The sequence below is a fragment of the Trematomus bernacchii genome, unplaced genomic scaffold (assembly GCF_902827165.1).
Source record: "Trematomus bernacchii unplaced genomic scaffold, fTreBer1.1, whole genome shotgun sequence".
Lineage (NCBI taxonomy): Eukaryota > Metazoa > Chordata > Actinopteri > Perciformes > Nototheniidae > Trematomus > Trematomus bernacchii.
Window position 1 is genome coordinate 2812317 of NW_022987771.1, and position 19300 is coordinate 2831616.

Below are 19300 nucleotides of genomic sequence, written 5' to 3' on the forward strand. Positions count from 1 at the left end.
TCTGCTGTGGATCATTTATCCGCTCCCCTCAGAGAGGGTAAACAAGTTTCAATTGATGATACAATGATGTGTTATTCTAATAAGAAAGTGAATGTTCTTATTATACGAAAACAAGCGGAGGTTCTCACGCTGGCCTGAGACAAACATGAAATGAAATACAGGACTACTTTGAACACATCAAGCCGCCTGTGTCTGCTACATTTAAACTGTGTTACATCTGAATTAAATTAATGGTCAACCGAAAGCTTAAATGTGCTCTGTGATGAAGTCCCAATACTTCTGGTTTTGTTTTATCTGATGTTCTCTGAAACGGCAGTAAATCATAAATTATAGGGGAAGGCTTAATATTTTATCCCCCCGTTGTGATGTAACCAGTTTTCTTTATCCCCATTCCTAGGATTGATAACGTGGGATGCACCACTTGGAAACAACACAGCATCTCAAGCACACCTCTATAATAAATGGTCTTCTTCCCGCTGCAGGCTGATAGACACGGAGTTAGATTGGTTCTGTTGAATAAGAGATGAATCTCTTTGGGTGTCACTGTGCAGCTACGACCTCTGAAATATCATTATCTACAGGGGGAGGGAGGTTAACTTCTGTAATATAGCCTGAATACAAGAGAGGGCTTCCACAAGTGAACATGATCCTGCTTATTACCGGTATATCTCGTGAAAAAAGGGTGTTTTATTCTACTGTCACTGTGGTATGCAGTATGTGAGAACGCCCAGACACACCTAATGACATCATTTGTTTTCCACAAATATGATGTGCAGCCGGAGGGGTAATTGCAATGTTTCAGTTTGTGATTACAATGGGAAGAAATAAAAGGGAATTTAATCTTGTTCTTCCGTCCATTAAGTGGATGTTAGCGAAGCGTGTGAAATAGCATGGAGGCAAGAGTGGTCAAAGTGGGCGAAAGTCCTTGAGTTGTGCACGTCTTGGGCGGATGCTACTGTATTTAATGTTTCCTTCCAATGACCAGTGTTCAATTAGCATTTTTCTCAATATTTTCCCAGGGACTTGTTTGCTTTCCAATAAACTTAAAAACATTTATAGTGTTCTTCTTAAACTTAGACTTACATACTTAAGTCAAATGAAGAAAGAATATTCAGCTAACCTGCTCAGACAACTTGATAATGGACAGATATAATCACATCATAGTTTTACCTGGAAATTAATAATTTATTAACTTGCAATTTCGAGTCGTCGCTTAATTGATTCATATTTCACTCAAGGTCTGAAACAGACGGGATCAATAATTCAGCTAGAGTGGATGTCGGCTACCTGCAGGCATTCCTCCAGTGGCTTACTGATGGATGATATCGAAGAGTCTCCTTCAGCACTCAAGTCAAACATTTGCTATGAACTCCCCGACGTGAAGACATCCAAGAATGATTGTTTTATTCGTTGACTTCGCAACTGGGTTGACTGTAAACTAGGTTAGATTGATGGTGTTGAGTCAGAGGATCAATGGGAAGATTTGTTTTCCATAGATTGTGATATTGGTTAACCCTTAAAGGCAAGCACTTGGCAATAAAAAGAAAGCCTTAATTGCTATTGTCTAATGTATCTAAAATGACTAAATGTCCAACTAACAATCTGAATCTCTCAAGATACATGGCCCATTTAGGGTTTCCTTTTTTATTTCACCCTTATTTCACCCATATTACATTCATGGTAAACCCACTTTACCCCCATTTTACCCCCATATTGCACCTATATTACACCCATGTTACACCAGTATTACAACCATCCTACTGTACGGCCATATTTGACTGTTATTACACCTTTTTATCTGATATCTGTAGAGCATAGGCATCAAAACACAAGTGTATCTGTAAGTGATTGTCCCTGTTGTATAACCTTATCTGAACAATGTATCCTCCAGGATGCAGAAACCCTTTAAAGGTCCCCTATTATACTGTTTTTCATCAATATATAATAGGTCTCAGATATATACAAAACATGGTTCTGAAGTGTTTGGCTCCAAACACCAAACACATCCTTGTAGCATCCCATAATCCTCTCTGTTTCAGCCCTGTTTCAAAAGTGCTGATTCTCTGTCTGTTACTTTAGATGAAAATAAGGAGCCCCTCCCCACGCCCCTCTGAGAGATATTTGGTTAAAAAGAACTCAATGGTGCTCTAGGAGGAGATTCAGGTGATAAGGGGGGGGGGGGGTTACCTTGGTTGGTGATTGGCTAATGGTTACACAAGTCAACAAATCCTTATGACATCATGAAGTGGCCAAAATCTGATCAGCTCATTTTCAGACAGGTTTTTATAAAAATGGATCAGGACAAAAAGAGAGGGAATCTTTTTTCTTGAAACTTTCAGAGTCTCTTTACACAGAGGGTCACATGTTGATGTAGAAAAGACATGAAGAAGTGGATTTTGCATAATAGGTGACCTTTAAGGGGTACATAGTATGAAATCACAATAAAAAGTTCAATCTTAAACTATTTGGAAAAGACATGTCTGATGATTTCTCTCTCTTCTTTGATTCCACCATCAGGCATGCTCACAGTGGCCCCAAAAGGTTTCCAATGTGTCGACGCCGAGAAAAACTGCAACCCCTGTCTGGACGCGGCCAAAGCGTGCAACCTGAACAACAGCTGCAAGAGGCAACGCTCCGCCTACATCGCCACCTGCAGCAAGGAGGACACCAACAAGGGGGAAGTCTGCAGCCAGAAGCGCTGCCACAAAGCGCTGAGGCAGTTCCTGGACCGCGTGCCCCCAGAGTTTAGCCACCGGCTGCTTTTCTGCCCCTGCCAGAGCGAGGGCTGCGCAGAGCGTCGCAGGCAGACTATCGTTCCTGAGTGCTCGTACAAAGATAAAGAGAAACCCAACTGTCTGGAGCATCGCAGGGTCTGCCGCCAGGACTCTCTCTGCAGGTGATGTAAAGGGAAATGTTGTGGGTCGTACTGCATGTGTGTTTATTATGAGGGGTGGCAGGGCAGACATTAATTTGATGTGCATGCATGTTGGATTAGTTGGATTGATTTGCAGAAGTTGTGACAAACATTCATGGAAAAAGCTAATTGAAATTTTCCTCCTTTCCATGGCTTCCCAAAGTTGCATATTTCTTTGCTGTAACTTTGCCAGTGAAGTAATTACACTTTCCAGGACACTGTGGCTATTAGATGAAGATGTGAGGCTAAGTTGAATAGACAATGCTCAATTAAGCTGAACAAAACATTAGTGGATCACGTTGGCTGCATGGGGCCTCTATTGGATTCAAGCGGCCGGATTCAATTCACAGCTACCCATGCGTGACATGTTACCTTGTGTTAGTGCTGCGGAGAGCAGGTGAAACACAGCGGTCGTACTATCAGCTGTCAGGATCTTTATCCCCTGCGGTACCATGTGCTGTCAACAGGCTACACATCCAGCCTGTTGGAGGAGATATACTCTGCGTTCATTAGTCTAATAGCATAACAAAATGTGGGACATTTAAATAATTCCAAGCATTTAAAAGCTAATTTGTAAGCCTAATGGAGTTCGACCAAGTGTTAGACCCCTGAAAGCTCACCACTAAAAATAATACTTGTGATGTATGAATTATAAAGAGGGGAAACATTAGGTTACTTTTTGTATGTCCCAGTTGGACGGATGATTAGGCAGCTAATGCAATACAGAGACAGGCTGACACAGGTCTTGTGACAAGTTTAGAATACATTTAGTAAGGCACAACAACCAATACATAAGGGATGATTACTTGAAACGGATTCAACCTGTTTTTTTTATAATTATTTTGCATTAAAGTGAATAGTATGTTCCCAAATAATATCAGGCATAAGCAAGTCTGAAAACATTGTATACCACTTTTGAATTACTTTGCTCTCTTTTGGATAACACGCCAGGATAATTAGCTTAAAGGGGCCCTATTATGCTCATTCTCAGGTTCATATTAGTATGTAGTGTCTCTCCTGGGACATGTCTCCAGGCTTTAATGTTCAAAAAGCTCTTTACTTTTCTCACACTGCCTGTGCTGCAGCACCTCTTTTCACCCTCTGTCTGGAACCAGAGCCCAGTCCGCTCTGATCGGTTAGCTGGCCGGCTCTGTTGTGATTGGTCAACTCTTAGAGATGTCCCGCCCCTTAACCTATCACGTACAACGTGTTGGAGCGCTAGCCAATAGAAGCACAAGGGTTACATAGTGATGTCACCATGTTACGGAAGTAAGCAAAGGAGTCTGCGTTTCAGGCAGAGGGGGGAGTGTGTGGGAGAGAGACTCCCTATGGAGGGACATTTGGTATTTTAGCCTTAGCAGACCATTTACCTGCACACAAACCTCTATAACACACTACAGGAAAGGGACATCCCAAAAAGCATAATAGCTCCCCTGTAAGAATGAATAATAGTCACATCAAATCCAAAGTACTCTTGCTAGCCATGCACAAAAAAATCCTCGTGAGAAGTATATCTATGGTGCTTCACATTTATCCTGTTTCTATAGAGGTAAGCAGCCTTCAAGCTGAGCGTTAATGGCGAAAACTCAATTCCTCTCCACTCTCCACCAACACTAAATCCAACCAGCGCGCTGCTAAGGCAGGGAAACTCTATTGCCTCCTCTACGATTTATGATTGTCTTGATAATTACCTGCTTGCCTGCATTGTGTAATCTGTTTTCAGGCTGAGTTGCTTTCATGACCTTTAGGCCATCAGGTGTCTGCTGTGCACCTGCTTATTGAGAAAGATGAAATAGAACGTTAAGGCTCATTATCTGTGGCTGCGTAACGCCCCGCTGAGGTCAACAGCTCGATGAGCCGCACACACACTCAGTGCAGCGCGGACACATGCTGCTTTGTGCACCAACAGCCATTCAGAAGTCACACACACAAAACCACACACTCATACACAACCACTTTTAGCTTGAACGTGACTCAAATAATGTAGTGTTTAGGTGGTGCATTCTCCTGCAGTGAATAAGTGCTGCCGTGCAGGCGACTGTCACTACGATGCAATTAAAGTGAGATGTCATTGGTCGGTGCCGGGCTGACAGTGTGCTTTGATTGGTGATTTTTATCCTGCCTTGAGGTGTCCACAATGACCACTACCCTGTGAGATATTCCTTAAGTGTCCTCTGTCTGTCTCAATGTCCTCTATCTGTTACATGATGTCACCACAGGATAGTTTTCTATGCAGGATACACTGTCTTCATATTGATTTAATCTGATGTATCGAGATGTTGCACTAACCAACACGTTCTGTTCTTAATTTGCTCTGCACCAAGCGTGTGTTCACGAGCAAATTGAATTTAAAACCTATTTGTCATGCTAATTTGACAGATTAGAGTTTGTTTTCATGCCACCTTGGTGATAAACACTGTCGGAAACCCGGGCGAAACTTTTTAGCACAGAAGTCACAGCACTCTGAAGAACTGCAGCATAGGAAACTTTTATTGGCTTCTTTTTCCCCTCTCAGAGATGAGTTGATAAAAGCAGAGGAAGATCTTTCCACCACAGGCCTGTCTCTCCTGGGGACGCCTGTCTGACTCCAAACAGGCGATACACAGCTAACTCAAGCCTATTTCATTTGAACTCAAGGGACTGATCGAGCGAGGGGGAGGGATTGGGAGGAGGAAGAGAGGAAAGGAGGAGATAATGAGAGAAAGAGAGGGACTGAGGGAGGGTCGTAGAATCGATCCGGGCCGTAACTTCACTTCAGCGGGATGGACGTCTGTGATTCGGTCGCACAGCTGAATCTAAAAGACAAACTCATCCCCCTGCAACGTGCTCTGATGAAGACAGGGTCATGATTGAAAGTCAAAACGGATTAAAAAAATGTATACTTACCTGCTTCATTATGTATTTTAGACTTTGAAAGGCAGGCAGTTTGCTGCTTTACACCAGGAAATACTTTCCTTTTTGAATTTGTATTGGATGCCAGATTGGCTTTGATTTCACCTTTGGAGACTGTTCAGATTGTCCCAGGTGGAGCGCAGAGCTCAATCAAACAAAAATAAATATTTGAAAGGATTTCAAATATAAAATGTTGGCACGGGCTTAGGTGGCATATTGCACTGGAAGATTTCATTCTCTCTCTGGTCTCTGTGGAGGCAGTTGTTGACATACTCTGGAGATCTAGGTACTGCAGATGGACGGAGAACAACCAATAAATGGTGCAGCTCCTATTTCTTACACCTGGTTGTACTTCTGCTTCAGTTATTACGTTCTTTCCTTCCATAATCCTGCTCAAACAGAGAAAGACAAGACATACAACAAACAATAAACCCATATTTGTTACTGTCCTGCATTTATATCCACTTCCTCTTCTCTCAGTGTTCTCACCACCCTTCAAATGTATCCAACATCTATTCATTAGGGACTGCTGAGTCCACAGAGTGACAATAGGGCTATATTTGGATGTGCTGTTTGGAGCATGTGAGTGTGCATGTATGCAAGCAGATAAATTCCCTGTTCTATTCCATGTGAGTTCACGCAACGTAAGCCCATTGAAGTGTAGCCCAAAGAGCACGGACTTGTATGTGTACTGCATTGATTGTCCGAAGATCAATGCAGCACTTCTGTCTTTGATTAATATCACTGCGTCTCCGGGCTCACGGGGTGCTCTTTGATTGAGTTATTTTGCCACTGGTTATCAAAGTGGGGAGCTGAGAGACAATCGATCACTGTACAGGTAACCTGACCCAGTTTGGGACATGTACCAGGCTGCCTCTGCACACACACACACACACACACACACACACACACACACACACACACACACACACACACACACACACACACACACACACACACACACACACACACACACACACACACACACACACACACACACACACACACACACACACCACCAAGTTGAAAGATTGTTGTTGGCGTTTTTTATCGTCCGTTTCTCTCACTTTCCCTCTCACACACAGACAGTATGTACTTTGGTGCGCTTGTACTTGTGAGGACCCTCAGAGTATTCCCAGGACACTCACCGTTCGCTAACCTCGTCTTCACACATGCAGTCAGTTCGCTATGATGTACTGTAATGAGCAGCCAAGACTTCACTGCGTGGAAACCCATTTCCCAGGAAAGGAATCAAGATATAAGAGCACATTCTAAGCAGCGTATGTAAATGACATGCTCAACCCAAATACGCCCGGAGCTACAGACTCATGTGTGAACAATGGGTGAGCAAAGCATCTACCATCTGAGCTCCGGAGCTAAATCCTTACCCTAAACATGAATTGATTATTGTCTCTTTTTGTTATTGCGTGCAGCAGAGCTCATACACATTATCCAGCCTGTGAAACGGAAGAAGTGAGCATCATGACAGCAGCCTTGTTCCTACGTCAGTGTTAAAGCAGAATGCATTCAGGCACGATATTGTGCAGACAGCAACGTTTTAATACAAACGTATGACTTCCAGATTCTGGTTATAGTTTTGAAATTGTGGTTGGTAAGTTTAAAGGGGCCGTATTATATTTCTGGGGTTCTTCCTTTCCTGTAGTGTGCATGTAAATGGTCTGCATAGGCTAAAATCCCTGTCTTCCCACACTCCCCCCCCCCCCCCCCCCCTGCCTAAAACGCCTCTATTGTTGACTTTTGTAACATAGTGACATCACAAAGTAACACCCACGCTTCTATTGGCCATGTCCAACACACTGTACGTGATATCTGTAAGCTGTTGACCATTCACAACAGAGCCGGCCAGGTAACCAATCAGAGCAGACGGTGCTCTGGTTTCAGACAGAGGGTGAAAAGAGGTGCCTGTCACATGTCACAGTGGAGGCACAACATACAAATATGAACCTGAGATTACCAAATGTCCGCTTTAAGTAAAATATTATGTTCTAATCAACACTACAATAAATGTGCTAGTTACGTTAATTTGGTAATTAAGTTACCCTCCGTATATAAATTGAAAGAAATCAACGTGTCTCCTGTGCTAGTTTCTCAACCATCCTCACAACCGCCTTCTTACACAGACTTGCGCACACTATGATTAGAAAAGTTTTTGTGATATGAAAACAAACTGAGTTTTGGAAAACATCTGTTTCTATCCAAGCATAATGAGCAATGCAGTTTGTATTTGAGATGTCAGAACAGAATGGGGCAGAAACACAGAGTCATTGATCCTTTTTTATATAAGAAGAATATGGACTAATTAGCGCACATTTCAATCTAAATCTTTCTAATTCTAATGTTTTATGTAAAGCCAAGTCTTACATACCCTGTTAATGAAAGTAAAGACTAGCCAAAAATGTCCCTACATTAATGTCCTCACTATTAAGGAATAAAATATGTTTTTCACATTGACAGAAGTTTAGGTTCGTATTACCTTTGTAAAAATCGAAGCTGAAGGTAAGACCTGGATTGTTCCTATCTCCCTGGTTACATTACAAGTGATCCAAGTGAAGTGTCTTTTCTAAGCGCTAAGCTCTGGTTTTTGCAAGCGAAGCATGTGTCAATATGTGACCTTTTCCTCATACATAGTACAGTTTGCTGCAGTGTGCGGCTTTAATCAGGCCTTAGCTTCAGTGGAGACGTGCTCAGCCTGCTGGCTACACATGAGAGCCACAAACGGGCTAAGAGGAAAGTAAGAGAAAGTGAGAGAGGAAGACAAGTAATGGGACAGATGGGGCCGGAGTTGGAAAGAAAGAGTAGTGCATTTAATTCCAATACATGGATTAGTGTATGACCATTTAGTTTCCTAACCGTAATCTCCAACGGAACATGGTATCGGGGAAAACTGCAGTCATTACCGACTAGGCCTCTCACTCTTTCCTTTACAATCCCTTAGCCAACAGCACCTTATCCATTATTAATGCCAACATTATCAATAATGCTTTAGCCTTATTTACAGAATAGTCAATGTGTGGTTTTGAATGTGTCAATTAGGGCCTGCTCTTTGGCTCTTCATCAATCTTACTCTGAACTTCTCTCCATACTTAAGGAGTCTCATTGATAGCTGCAGCTTAAACTTTTCCCATGTAATATGTCTAACAGTTATTTAATTACTGCTAGTAGCTGTTCTTTAGCGCACTGCTAACTGTGTAATCTTTTCAGGGACAGTTCATTCCATTTGTTTGACGTGTACACTTTGTCTGGGGGCGGATGTTTGCCTTGTTCGGAGAGTATTTAGGGAGTTCAGATAACCTTGAATAATCATACTCGCCCCTTATCAAACAAACAGTACTGGGTTTTGTGTGTGGCACGCTTGATTTAGCATTCATCCCGATGTTATAACATTCACTAGGGGGTTGTAAGACATCTGCAGCGGGTGGTGTTCACAGAAAGGGAGAGAAAGTCAAAGAAGCAAGACAATTTTCTGGTTACCAAACAAGGAACATTGCAATCATGCATAAGTAAATATAACAGAAAGTGGGTTAATTTAACAAAACATTTCATATGGTAGCTTTTTTTGTGTGGAACTTCTACTTAAAATGCATGGGACGTTGTTCCACCAGACAGTTTTTGTTGGTTTCTATTCTCTGCTGAGTCAGGGGGTGAAAGGTTTTGTCGTGTGACAGCTAAGCTAAACTGCCTTGTGTTGTGACTGAATGCCATCTGTCCACATTGCCCTTTTAGAGTATTGACTGTGAATCCTAATGAGTACAGTGCTGCCAAAAGAGGAAGGCCTCTCTCCACGCACATCCAAGAGAAAATAGCTGTGGGTAAAATGGATGATCATCTCTGACCGGAGCAATCTCTGGGTCACCGGCAGAAATGGAAGTGGAAATGCAGGATCAGGATGACACTGAAGCTCACCAATTCATAGTATTGCCTTTTAATGGAAAGACAAAAGAATCGCTTTTAATCAAAAACATATATTCATAGCAACTCACCTCACAAAATCCGGGCTTTATTGTGAGGCTTTTCATAATAATTGTTATGATGTAATAAACCATGCCTGACAAAATAGAGTGATCTCAGCTCTGCCAAGACTCAGTGTTTACTTTTAACATCAAGTGACAAAAGAACACACGAGGCTTTGGAGCCTATTGATTAGTCCAGGGTCAAACCTCCTTTGCCGTGAGTTTGCACATGAACACTTAAGGCTGCAATGACAATCAGTTTTATGACAGAGACAACAAGGCATTATTGAGAGAGGAGGGATGGAGCGATGAGGTCGGAGGAACACAACAGAGGAGAAGATAGCAGAGGTGGGAAAGCTATAGCATCGAGAACCATCTTCAGTTTTTTCTCATTTGCTACATGCAACCGCTATTATGTCGGCAGCTATTGTGTCAGGGTTATTGTTATGCTCTCTGTAGATGAGTGAGAGATATGATTTCTAAAGCTTCTCATGGCTGAAGACTGCAGGAAGCGATAAGAGTAAAGAGCTGCAACATTTAACAGAAATGATCATCAGCAGATATTTTTAGACGGAGCACAGGGAGAGGTCTCTCAACAGTTTTGAACGTAGAAAGGAAGCTATTAGAGACTTTGGAGACTGATAACTGTTTTTCCTCCTGCTCCTCCTCTGTCCTCAGGGAAATAGTTTCCAAGACTGACACTCATCTGATTTGAGTCACGTTGTTTGTCACAGGCATCAACTGATAGGAATAAGAATCCATATAAAAAGCCATTAGTTTTCTATTACTGCCAAGCTGGATGGACAGGCACTCAGTGCTCAGTGGAATCACTGTGTTTAAAGTGTCAGGTTGGTTGAAAGAAGTCTACCTCTGTGGGGGCTCCCCTGCCACTTCCCTGGGGGCTGAGTGGCTGAAATGACCATAAAACTCTGTTGAGCTAGACAGCCTGTAATTTCAGCAGCGAGTGGCGCTTTGCCGGGGTATAATGGAAAGCCCATGGAAGCCATGAAATTTGCTGAATCTCAGTCTTGGAACACCATTGTCTGAACACTCAGGACACCTCTCTAAACTTTAAATGACTGTTTTTAAGCCATCATTGTCTGAAAAGGCCGTGCATCTAAAAAAGAAACACAGTGCTGGTTGACTTTCTTTAATCTTCGTGGTCTTTGCCTTTCCGGAAGAAAAAAAATCTGACATTCACAGTCTTTGTTGGCATGAAAGTAAAGGAGCCTTTGCCGATAAGAAATAGAAAAATGGAAAATGTGGCTGCAGAGGTTGCTCCCTCTCAGTGTCTTTTTTTGTATCATCTGTGGCATGATTGTGAGTAGAAGTGCCTTCTTTCACTCAAAACAGGAATGAATGAGGAGGGCTTTGAGTTTGGAGGGCTGCTGTGGAGCGGGATTGGTTTGCGGGCCTATTTGTGTGTGTGTGTGTGTTCCTCTTTGTGGGAATGTTATGTACCGTGTATCATTAGAGTGTGTGCGTGCATCGGTATCCATCTTTGCAGCCATGGAAGAGCAGCCATACGTTTTCTGAAGCGTGGCTCGCGATGTGATGTTAGCAGCATGTCACATCGAGAAGCTCTCCGGCTGATTTGATAGTGGGGCGGATGGAGATGGAGTTGGAGTAATGAAGTGAGTCTGAGTGGGTTTTGCTGCTCGAGGCCCAAGCCCATCACACCACACTCGCTGCATCTCCACTGTGGCGAAAGACTGCGGGAGAGAAACGGAGAGGGAGGGAGACGGAGAGATTGTAACCTTATCACCCCATGTTCCCCTCAGCCAAATCTGCTTGTCTCCGCTGTCTTCACAGAGCTGAGTTACAGAATACATTGGTCTTAAACTTGCTGCAACAACAGAAGAACTCTCTTTCTCTGATAGACAGTGTTACGGCTACATGTACCCTCCTCTCTGAGTTCCCTGAACAACAATGTCCTTACTGCCGAAAGCAATAGATTCAGTGTTTGCAGATAAACACGCGGAAGCTCAGAATCATTACAATGCATCTCATCTAATCCAATTACTTCAGAAATGTAAGAAAAAGGCAGAAAATTATGAATACTGATCAAGTAGCGGTACCGTAGAAGGTACTGTAACAGTAAAAAGTAGCGCAATGCTTATTTAAAGACAAGGCAGTATGTCAATGTGTTTTATTAATGCAAGTAGAGTTGTTATAATTGTTGAATTTTCAGTTATTATCACATCCATTTTGAGACATCGGGATAATGACTTAACTGAAGGAAATTAGCACCAGACTGCACATTTCTGACACCTTGTCTAAACCTTGCACAGCTAGAGATTGGCTAAGAACAAAAGAGATGCACAAGCTGTGTGTGTCTTGTATGGACAGCTGCATTGCTTAAAAGCACATACGTGTACCTGCTGTCAGACAACTGAACACACTGTTAAAACATGTCTGACTCAAGAGCAGATAGGTTGTTAGGTTGTTAGCACTGAAATGTTTTTAATAGTAAAAACGTTGACGTCTGCATGATGGAACTAAACTAGCCTTCTCCTTAATCAAGATACTGTACATATCGTGTAGCGGTATTGAGTGGTTTTTGGTCTTTACTTTCCAAAATAACACAAAGAAGGATTTTTCCAAAATGTTGAACAGTTCCTTTAATTTTGAGGAACAGCAGTCCCACCACCACTGGCTTGAGACACAGTGAAGACTTGAACTCTGGCTGGCGCCTGGATACCGATAAATATCTTAATGGTGTTTCAATGTCAATAATGTTTTTCTAAATCCCCCACATAGCACCCTTTACAAAACAGTACATCACTTCCCTTACAGATCATGTTTCTGTGTTTCCTTGTGTGTTTGTGTTAGTGTGCGTGCGTTCCCAAGAGACAGCCTGAGGAACAATTCAGTACCTTTGAACTTAAGGCTGCAGAAATTGGTCAGACCAGGTCACAGAATAAGTCATGGCAGAGCGAGATACAGAGATAAAGAGGGGAAGAAATGTGCAATGGTTTGTGATTCACTTAGTGGGCAGCTGTGATGTGAACAGTACAGACAGACCAACTTTGCACACGCTACTCCCAATAAACCTACTTAAGTGGATTAGCAATGCTGCCCTGGGGGCCTCCACAGACTTAAGCTCTTATCACAAACACACACCGAAACAAAAACACACTATTTTTATCAGCTCGCTCGGTTTGTGGGGAAAGTGAGCTTGGGAAACAGTGGAGATGTCCAGGATAAGCATGGAGGAAACAGCCAATAGAGGCATATCATATCTTTCTCACCCAAATGAACTGGGTTCGTGTTGAAAATAGTAAAAAGCTTGTTGGAACTGAAGTGTGAGCGAGACCTGGTTTGTAATTCAGGACACCTGTTGTCATGGCCTAGAAACAGATGTTGCATATACTATCCCAGTTTGGCTATTGGCAGATGCTTCAGAGTGAAAACGGTGCCAAAAAACACGGCCCTGTGCTTGGAACTTTTGCATGTGCATTCATCTGTGTTTTGCTTCTTACTAAACCTGTGCCTGCCTTTTTTGATTTTCGGTTCTGTGCTTCATGTTTGTTGTGCAGGTCTAGGCTGGCTGATTACATGGTGAACTGCGCAGTGACTCCGCAGACCGTGAGCACCTGTCCCAACCAAGACAATCACCAAGCCTGTTTGGCCTCCTACGCACGGCTCATCGGTGAGTTTCTTTGAGTGTTTAAGAGAAGAAAATATGGCAGGGGAAATGGTGGGCAAATGTACTTTTAAATCCCACAATAAATTCGTCAAATTCCAGGTATTAGATGAGATAAATATTGATGGTAAAAGACAGGTCGACCTTCACTTTTTCCCCCTCCTGGCCTACATCTCCCAAAGCACACTGGACATCAGCTCGCTACGAGAAGTAATTAGGCAGGAGAGGCACAGAGAGTGTTTACTTAATTAAAACACTTGATGACCATCTGTTTGCTCATATTAAATGTTGCTCAAACAATGTGCTTGGACTAGTACATGCACATATTTCAACGCTGGCCAACGTTTGATAACGGTCCCTTGGCGTCACGGAGCTCGGGAAGATTTTTAAAATGCAAATTTACATAAAAATAACTTTAAAAAAGAAAATACTGCATAGTGGTTGCTGAAGTGTCCATAATTCACAATCAGTCACTGCCTCCCCACCATGTGTCATAACTGGTGCAGTGTGAAGTGTTAATTTGCCATGGCTCTTCCTGGGATTTCTCTAGAAAGATACTACACAAAGTGCATCTAACACTCCTGACTCCTGCTGAAAGCATCGGCACAGGGACACATTTGCTAAGTAAAATGTTTTGGTACTGTGGTGCTATATTCAAACAGCACACACACACACACAAGCACCTACTTTGCAAAAATATTCATAACATAATGGCCTCTTTACATCTAAAATAAAGCATTACAAAATGCCTCACCTTGTCATAAACTCAGATAGTGCAAACCCATGACTAACATCTTGTTATCTGTTTATAGACTATGTGCAATAAATGTAGTCCATTAGTGACCTATAACAGTTTGTCCTGATGTGTGTATGTGTTTGTGTGTGGGTGACCTCACAGGGACAGAAATGACTCCCAACTATGTCGACAGCAGCTTCTCCAACTGGACCGTCTCCCCGTGGTGCAGCTGTAAGGGCAGCGGCAACCAGGAAGAGGAATGCTCCAACTTCCTCCGGGAATTCACGGATAACACATGCCTAAGTAAGCCGTCCCAACCTATGGATACTCTGCATGTGTAATGGGTTCTGTAACTGATAGGGTCCAACAGTCATGTTATATTGATAAGAGCACTAGCTTGTGATGCGGTAGTTACTCTTGCTGCCATGTAAGAGTAGAGTGAGCTATGAACTTCGATCTAATGCAACTTTAATGGCCTCATGGCAGACTCTGTTTTTCAATGTCCTGGAGCTCTGCAGTGATGAAACTCGGGAGGTGATGTTGTTGGGTGGATACTCTTCAAACATCCAGGTATCAAATTGAAGTTAATATAGATTTTTTTTTACTGAAATGAATGAGGAAATACATTATTTACGTAACATAGTTAAACAAAAAAAGAAATCAAACCAGAAGGATTAAGGTACTTATGGATGAATGGATGAAACTCCTTGAAGTCCGTATAAAGTTTGTGTGCTACATTGATCCAACTTAACCACGAACACCCCTTTGCCCGCTGATTAAGATGGAATTAAATGTTCTTCTCAAAAACGAGTCATTTCTTATCACTTCTCATCCCCCCCTTCGGACAAGATCTGCCCAGACTTTAATACAAAGGAAACCATTTGCATGTCATTTTCATATTCAATCTGCGAGAGTTAAAGGGCTTATCCCTTGCGGCGGAAAAATGTCATGAAAAAGGAACGGAACAAGTACAAATGAAATAATAGCAGAAGCTAAAATACATATCATCTGTACATCTTATGCATAACACCCAGGGTGCAGCATGACAGAGTGGTTACGTCCAACACTCTTGTGCTTTCTTCACTGAAAAAAATAAAATACAGAAAGCTATGTCCTTGTTATGGTGGAGCGAGCAGTGTGATCAGCGCTACACGACACCGTTGCCTTTAACATGTTCCATTTTGTGGATAATGCTTTCAGACCATTTCAATAGATTGCTGGTGTACCGTTTTTTAGCTGAGTGTGCAGGATGAGGGATGAGGCTGGGAGCTGAGGAGGCGTCTTGAAAAATAACACAAAATGCAGCATCTCCGCTCTGCAGTCAAGGAGAACAGGCGATACACTTTGACACAACGCTGAGGAGAATATATAAAAAACACTCAATGTGCAGTCATAAACATACATATAAATCTATATATAATATACATTTGAAAAATCACTTTTAGCTCCCAGTTGCCCTCATTGACTAACGTTCACTGTTTCTATCGAGTAAATACCTTATACCTTACATTGATTGACAATCTGAATCACATTGCAATTGAAGGCGTCTGTAAGACAAATCATTTATTATAGACACCTTGTCTCACAGTCTTACCTTAAAAGATCTAGTAAATAAATAAAAAGGATAAGTTGTGAATAGAGGCCAAAATAAAGCAGTCCAACTAAATGAATATCATTATAGATCAAACATGGCCTTCCTCCTCTTGTCTCTGCTTTTCTTGTTCTCTCCTCCCTTTTCTCTTCCTCCATCTGTCCCTGCAGGTAGGGCTATGCATGCTATGCCCAGGGATCAAAGGACAACTTATCAAGTCATTAAAAAATTGAATTGCTATTGGCAATGAGTTTAATCACTCGGTGAAACATTTGAGTGCAGTTAAAGCATCCTGTGTGGAGGCCTTCCAGCTAAGTAGTTTGATTTATGACTTTATTCCTCCATCGCACGGCATCTAGGAGGACAGCGAGCATCACGTGTCTCAGCGGCACTTTGCAGGCTCCTAACTGCTAGCGTTTAAGTTGTTAGGCTTCTCTGGTGAGCTCCGTTCCTTTATGTGATTTTATTTTCCAGCAGCAAATCACCGGTGTCGAACAGAAAGGGAAACATGAAGGGTGCTTTTGTATGTGTTAAGTGTGCAGGGGTATGTGTGTTTGCCTTTGTTTGGGTTCTGCTGTGTAGTACGCGTGCTTGTGTGCAACACTGTGTAGGTGGATGGAGGATGTGACAGACAAATGTGGCCATGCATCGGAGGACTAAGGAATGTTTGTGTCCATCCGATAATCTGTGTTATGTGGTGGCGGGAAAATGCCTCTTTTTTCTGCTTTCTTCGGGAATATTTTCAGTTTGATCAGTCACATGAATCTATTTAAGTCATCTCGGCATGCTGACCTTATAATGGATGTGGTTGCCAAGCAATTACATGCCTTGCCTTCTCTCTGGCTGAACAAAGAGAAACAAGCCTCGTGTTTTAAACGGATGAGCAGTGAAAAGGTACTCAGCCCCTATGTTGCCATATCTAGCTGAAAAGCTGACTGAACAGGGATTTATCACATTTTTGCAGGGACTCACACATGCTCGTAGACACAACATTACACACATACATACAGTACATCTGCAGGCACTCGTATGCATTCACAGGCTGCTGTTCTTTGTTTGAGCTGAATGATTGTCTACTTTTAACAGATTCAATTGCTGAGGGGAAACAAATTGGGGTTCATCATCTCAAGTGCGGACATTATTTCTCTATTTGTTGTTTGTTTGTATTTGATAGACGTCTCTATCATGTCCCTGCAGGATTCATTTATAGAAGCATAATTAGAAGCTAAATTGATAGCATACTATAAACATGTTATGCATTCAAAATGAAAGCGCGACATAGAATATTAAACATGAGGCAGTATGGGGCCGTGCTTCAACTGCAAAGGCACCATCTCCCCTTTTTCAACTTTGATCTTGGCAGCACCCCGAAGCAACTGGTCAGCGGACCTTAGTGACCTTATGGTTGTTAAAGGTCGGAAAGATGGATTGAAGCTCGTCCAATTTAATTGTAGGCTAACAACACATTCTTCAAATCAATTCCAAAACGTCTCTACAGGATAGGGATGGCCGATTGTAAAGGGGGGATAACAACCACGGGATTGCTGATCATGCTCGGAAATCAAAATACAATGCACACGGACATAAAACAACCCCAAAAAACAACGGCTCGACTTCAACAATTTAAAGTACGCTAACAAAAAATTCTTAAGATCAACCCAATACTCAATGATGTAAGGGCTGTACCTAAATTCAAACAACTCGGCAGAATGGTTTTCTTTAAAGGGGACCTATCATGCAAAATGCACTTTTGTACGTCTTTTATACATGAATATGTGTCCCTGGTGTTCCAGGGAACTCACCAAGTGTCAGAAAACACAACCCTCTCTATTTTCCTCCATACCCAAATCTCTAAAAAAGGGGCTGCAACGGATCTGATAAAAACTGATCCAGATTTGAACACTGTCCTGACGGTGCCGCTACGGCTATTGGGCCAACTCCACCAATCAGGAGGAGACAGCCACGGCCATTGCCGTTCGAAAGCGCTGGAGACGTTGTAGTACATATGCCAGGCCTGTAGGTGGTGCTGTTCTCACTGAATCAGCCCTTGCTAAAACAGAGCTAGAAATTGTCAAATTGAGCAAAATGAGGCATGGCTAAAATGCATGATCTGTTTGGTATTTTGAAAAAAAAAAAGTATAAATATGCCTTATATAGGTATGGTCCTACACTATATTATTCAAATATAGCATGATAGGTCCACTTTAAGCAAAAAGGGCTCACCCTGCTAGAAAATAAATAAACAATGCACACGGACCGCAAAACAACTTAAAACAAGGGGCTAGACTTGAAGAATTTACAGATGAGTAAAGGCCCAGAAACACCAAACAGACATTGACGAACTAGTGGCCACCGGGTCGACTGTTATCTAGGACTTTGGATGGTTGCTTTTGAACACAACACAAAGACAACAACAAAGAGCCAGTCAACACGCATGTTCTGCACCAGAAGGTACATGTTGGTTGGTGAACAGACACTCACTGACAGCGCTTCATTGACCGATGGCGGATTATCGGCATGGTGTCTGAGGGCCTGAAAGGTGATTACGGTGAGCAGCTCTATAGAGCCAGCACAGGGAGGAGAGTATTACGAACCTGTGTGTTTCTAGATGAAAACAGAGCTGGCAGACTAGAGTGTTCGGAGGCCTGGCTTCCAAGATAAAGGGCCTTACAGAAGTCAAGTTAGGTTAAGATGAAACATGTATAACGCTTTCAAAATCACTTAATGATTAAAGGGACTTGACCTTAGATAAGAGCCTCAGCTCCACATTTCAAAGATTTTTTTAAACAAATCCCTGATTGCTGTTTTTGATTATCTGAACTCTCGAGTGCACTGATGAAGCAAAAAGGCTGGTTGTCCTTACTCCTGCCTTTTTTCCTTCCCTCTCCACCCCCCCCCCCCCCCCCCCTCGGTTGCCAAAGATTGGGCAGGGGACCAAGAAGTTGGCTTAGAGCTGTCTGTCTGCTCGCTGGCTTGTTGCTGGGACGGCAGGGAAAAACAAATGACTTTATATCTCTGTCCCCGCAGGAAACGCCATCCAGGCCTTCGGCTACGGGTTAGACAACATACAGAACAGGTCTGTCCCCGGCCCCTCTGCGACAACGAAGACGGGTACTGATTGGTCAACAGCCCCCTCAGAACATCCCTTTGTCATCATCCACACGGTAATATGTTAATATTGGTGGTTTCGTTGCTTGTCTTACAACCAGGTTTGGGAGGGTTACTTTACATACGTATTCCTTTTAGGGCTGCTCGATTATGGAAAAAATCATAATCACGATTATTTTGGTCAATAATTGATATCACGATTATTAAATACGATTATTCATTGACTTTGACAGCATCCATTTATTGAACTTTAAAACAAATACAAATAATAATTTGAACAGTATCTTTTTAACTGTTGATTACCCTGAACGTATAATTCAACTGAAAAACCAATACAAAAATAAATAAAATAAATGATACATTTATATTTAAATAAATAATATCAAAATAATAAATACCAATAAACAAGATTAACAAATATTTTGGAGCGCACTTCCACAAG

General features: G+C 42.3%; 1 protein-coding gene across 2 annotated transcripts in view; it reads left to right on the forward strand.

Moving 5' to 3' along the window:
• Positions 1-19300, forward strand: part of LOC117496765 (GDNF family receptor alpha-2-like) — a 50198-nt gene that overhangs the window by 25303 nt on the left and 5595 nt on the right. For both annotated transcript variants that reach the window (XM_034148510.1, XM_034148511.1), the window contains 4 exons: positions 2518-2896; positions 13317-13429; positions 14322-14462; positions 18778-18914. In XM_034148510.1, coding sequence (XP_034004401.1) covers positions 2518-2896; positions 13317-13429; positions 14322-14462; positions 18778-18914 — 770 coding nt within the window. The remainder of the gene's footprint in view (positions 1-2517; positions 2897-13316; positions 13430-14321; positions 14463-18777; positions 18915-19300) is intronic.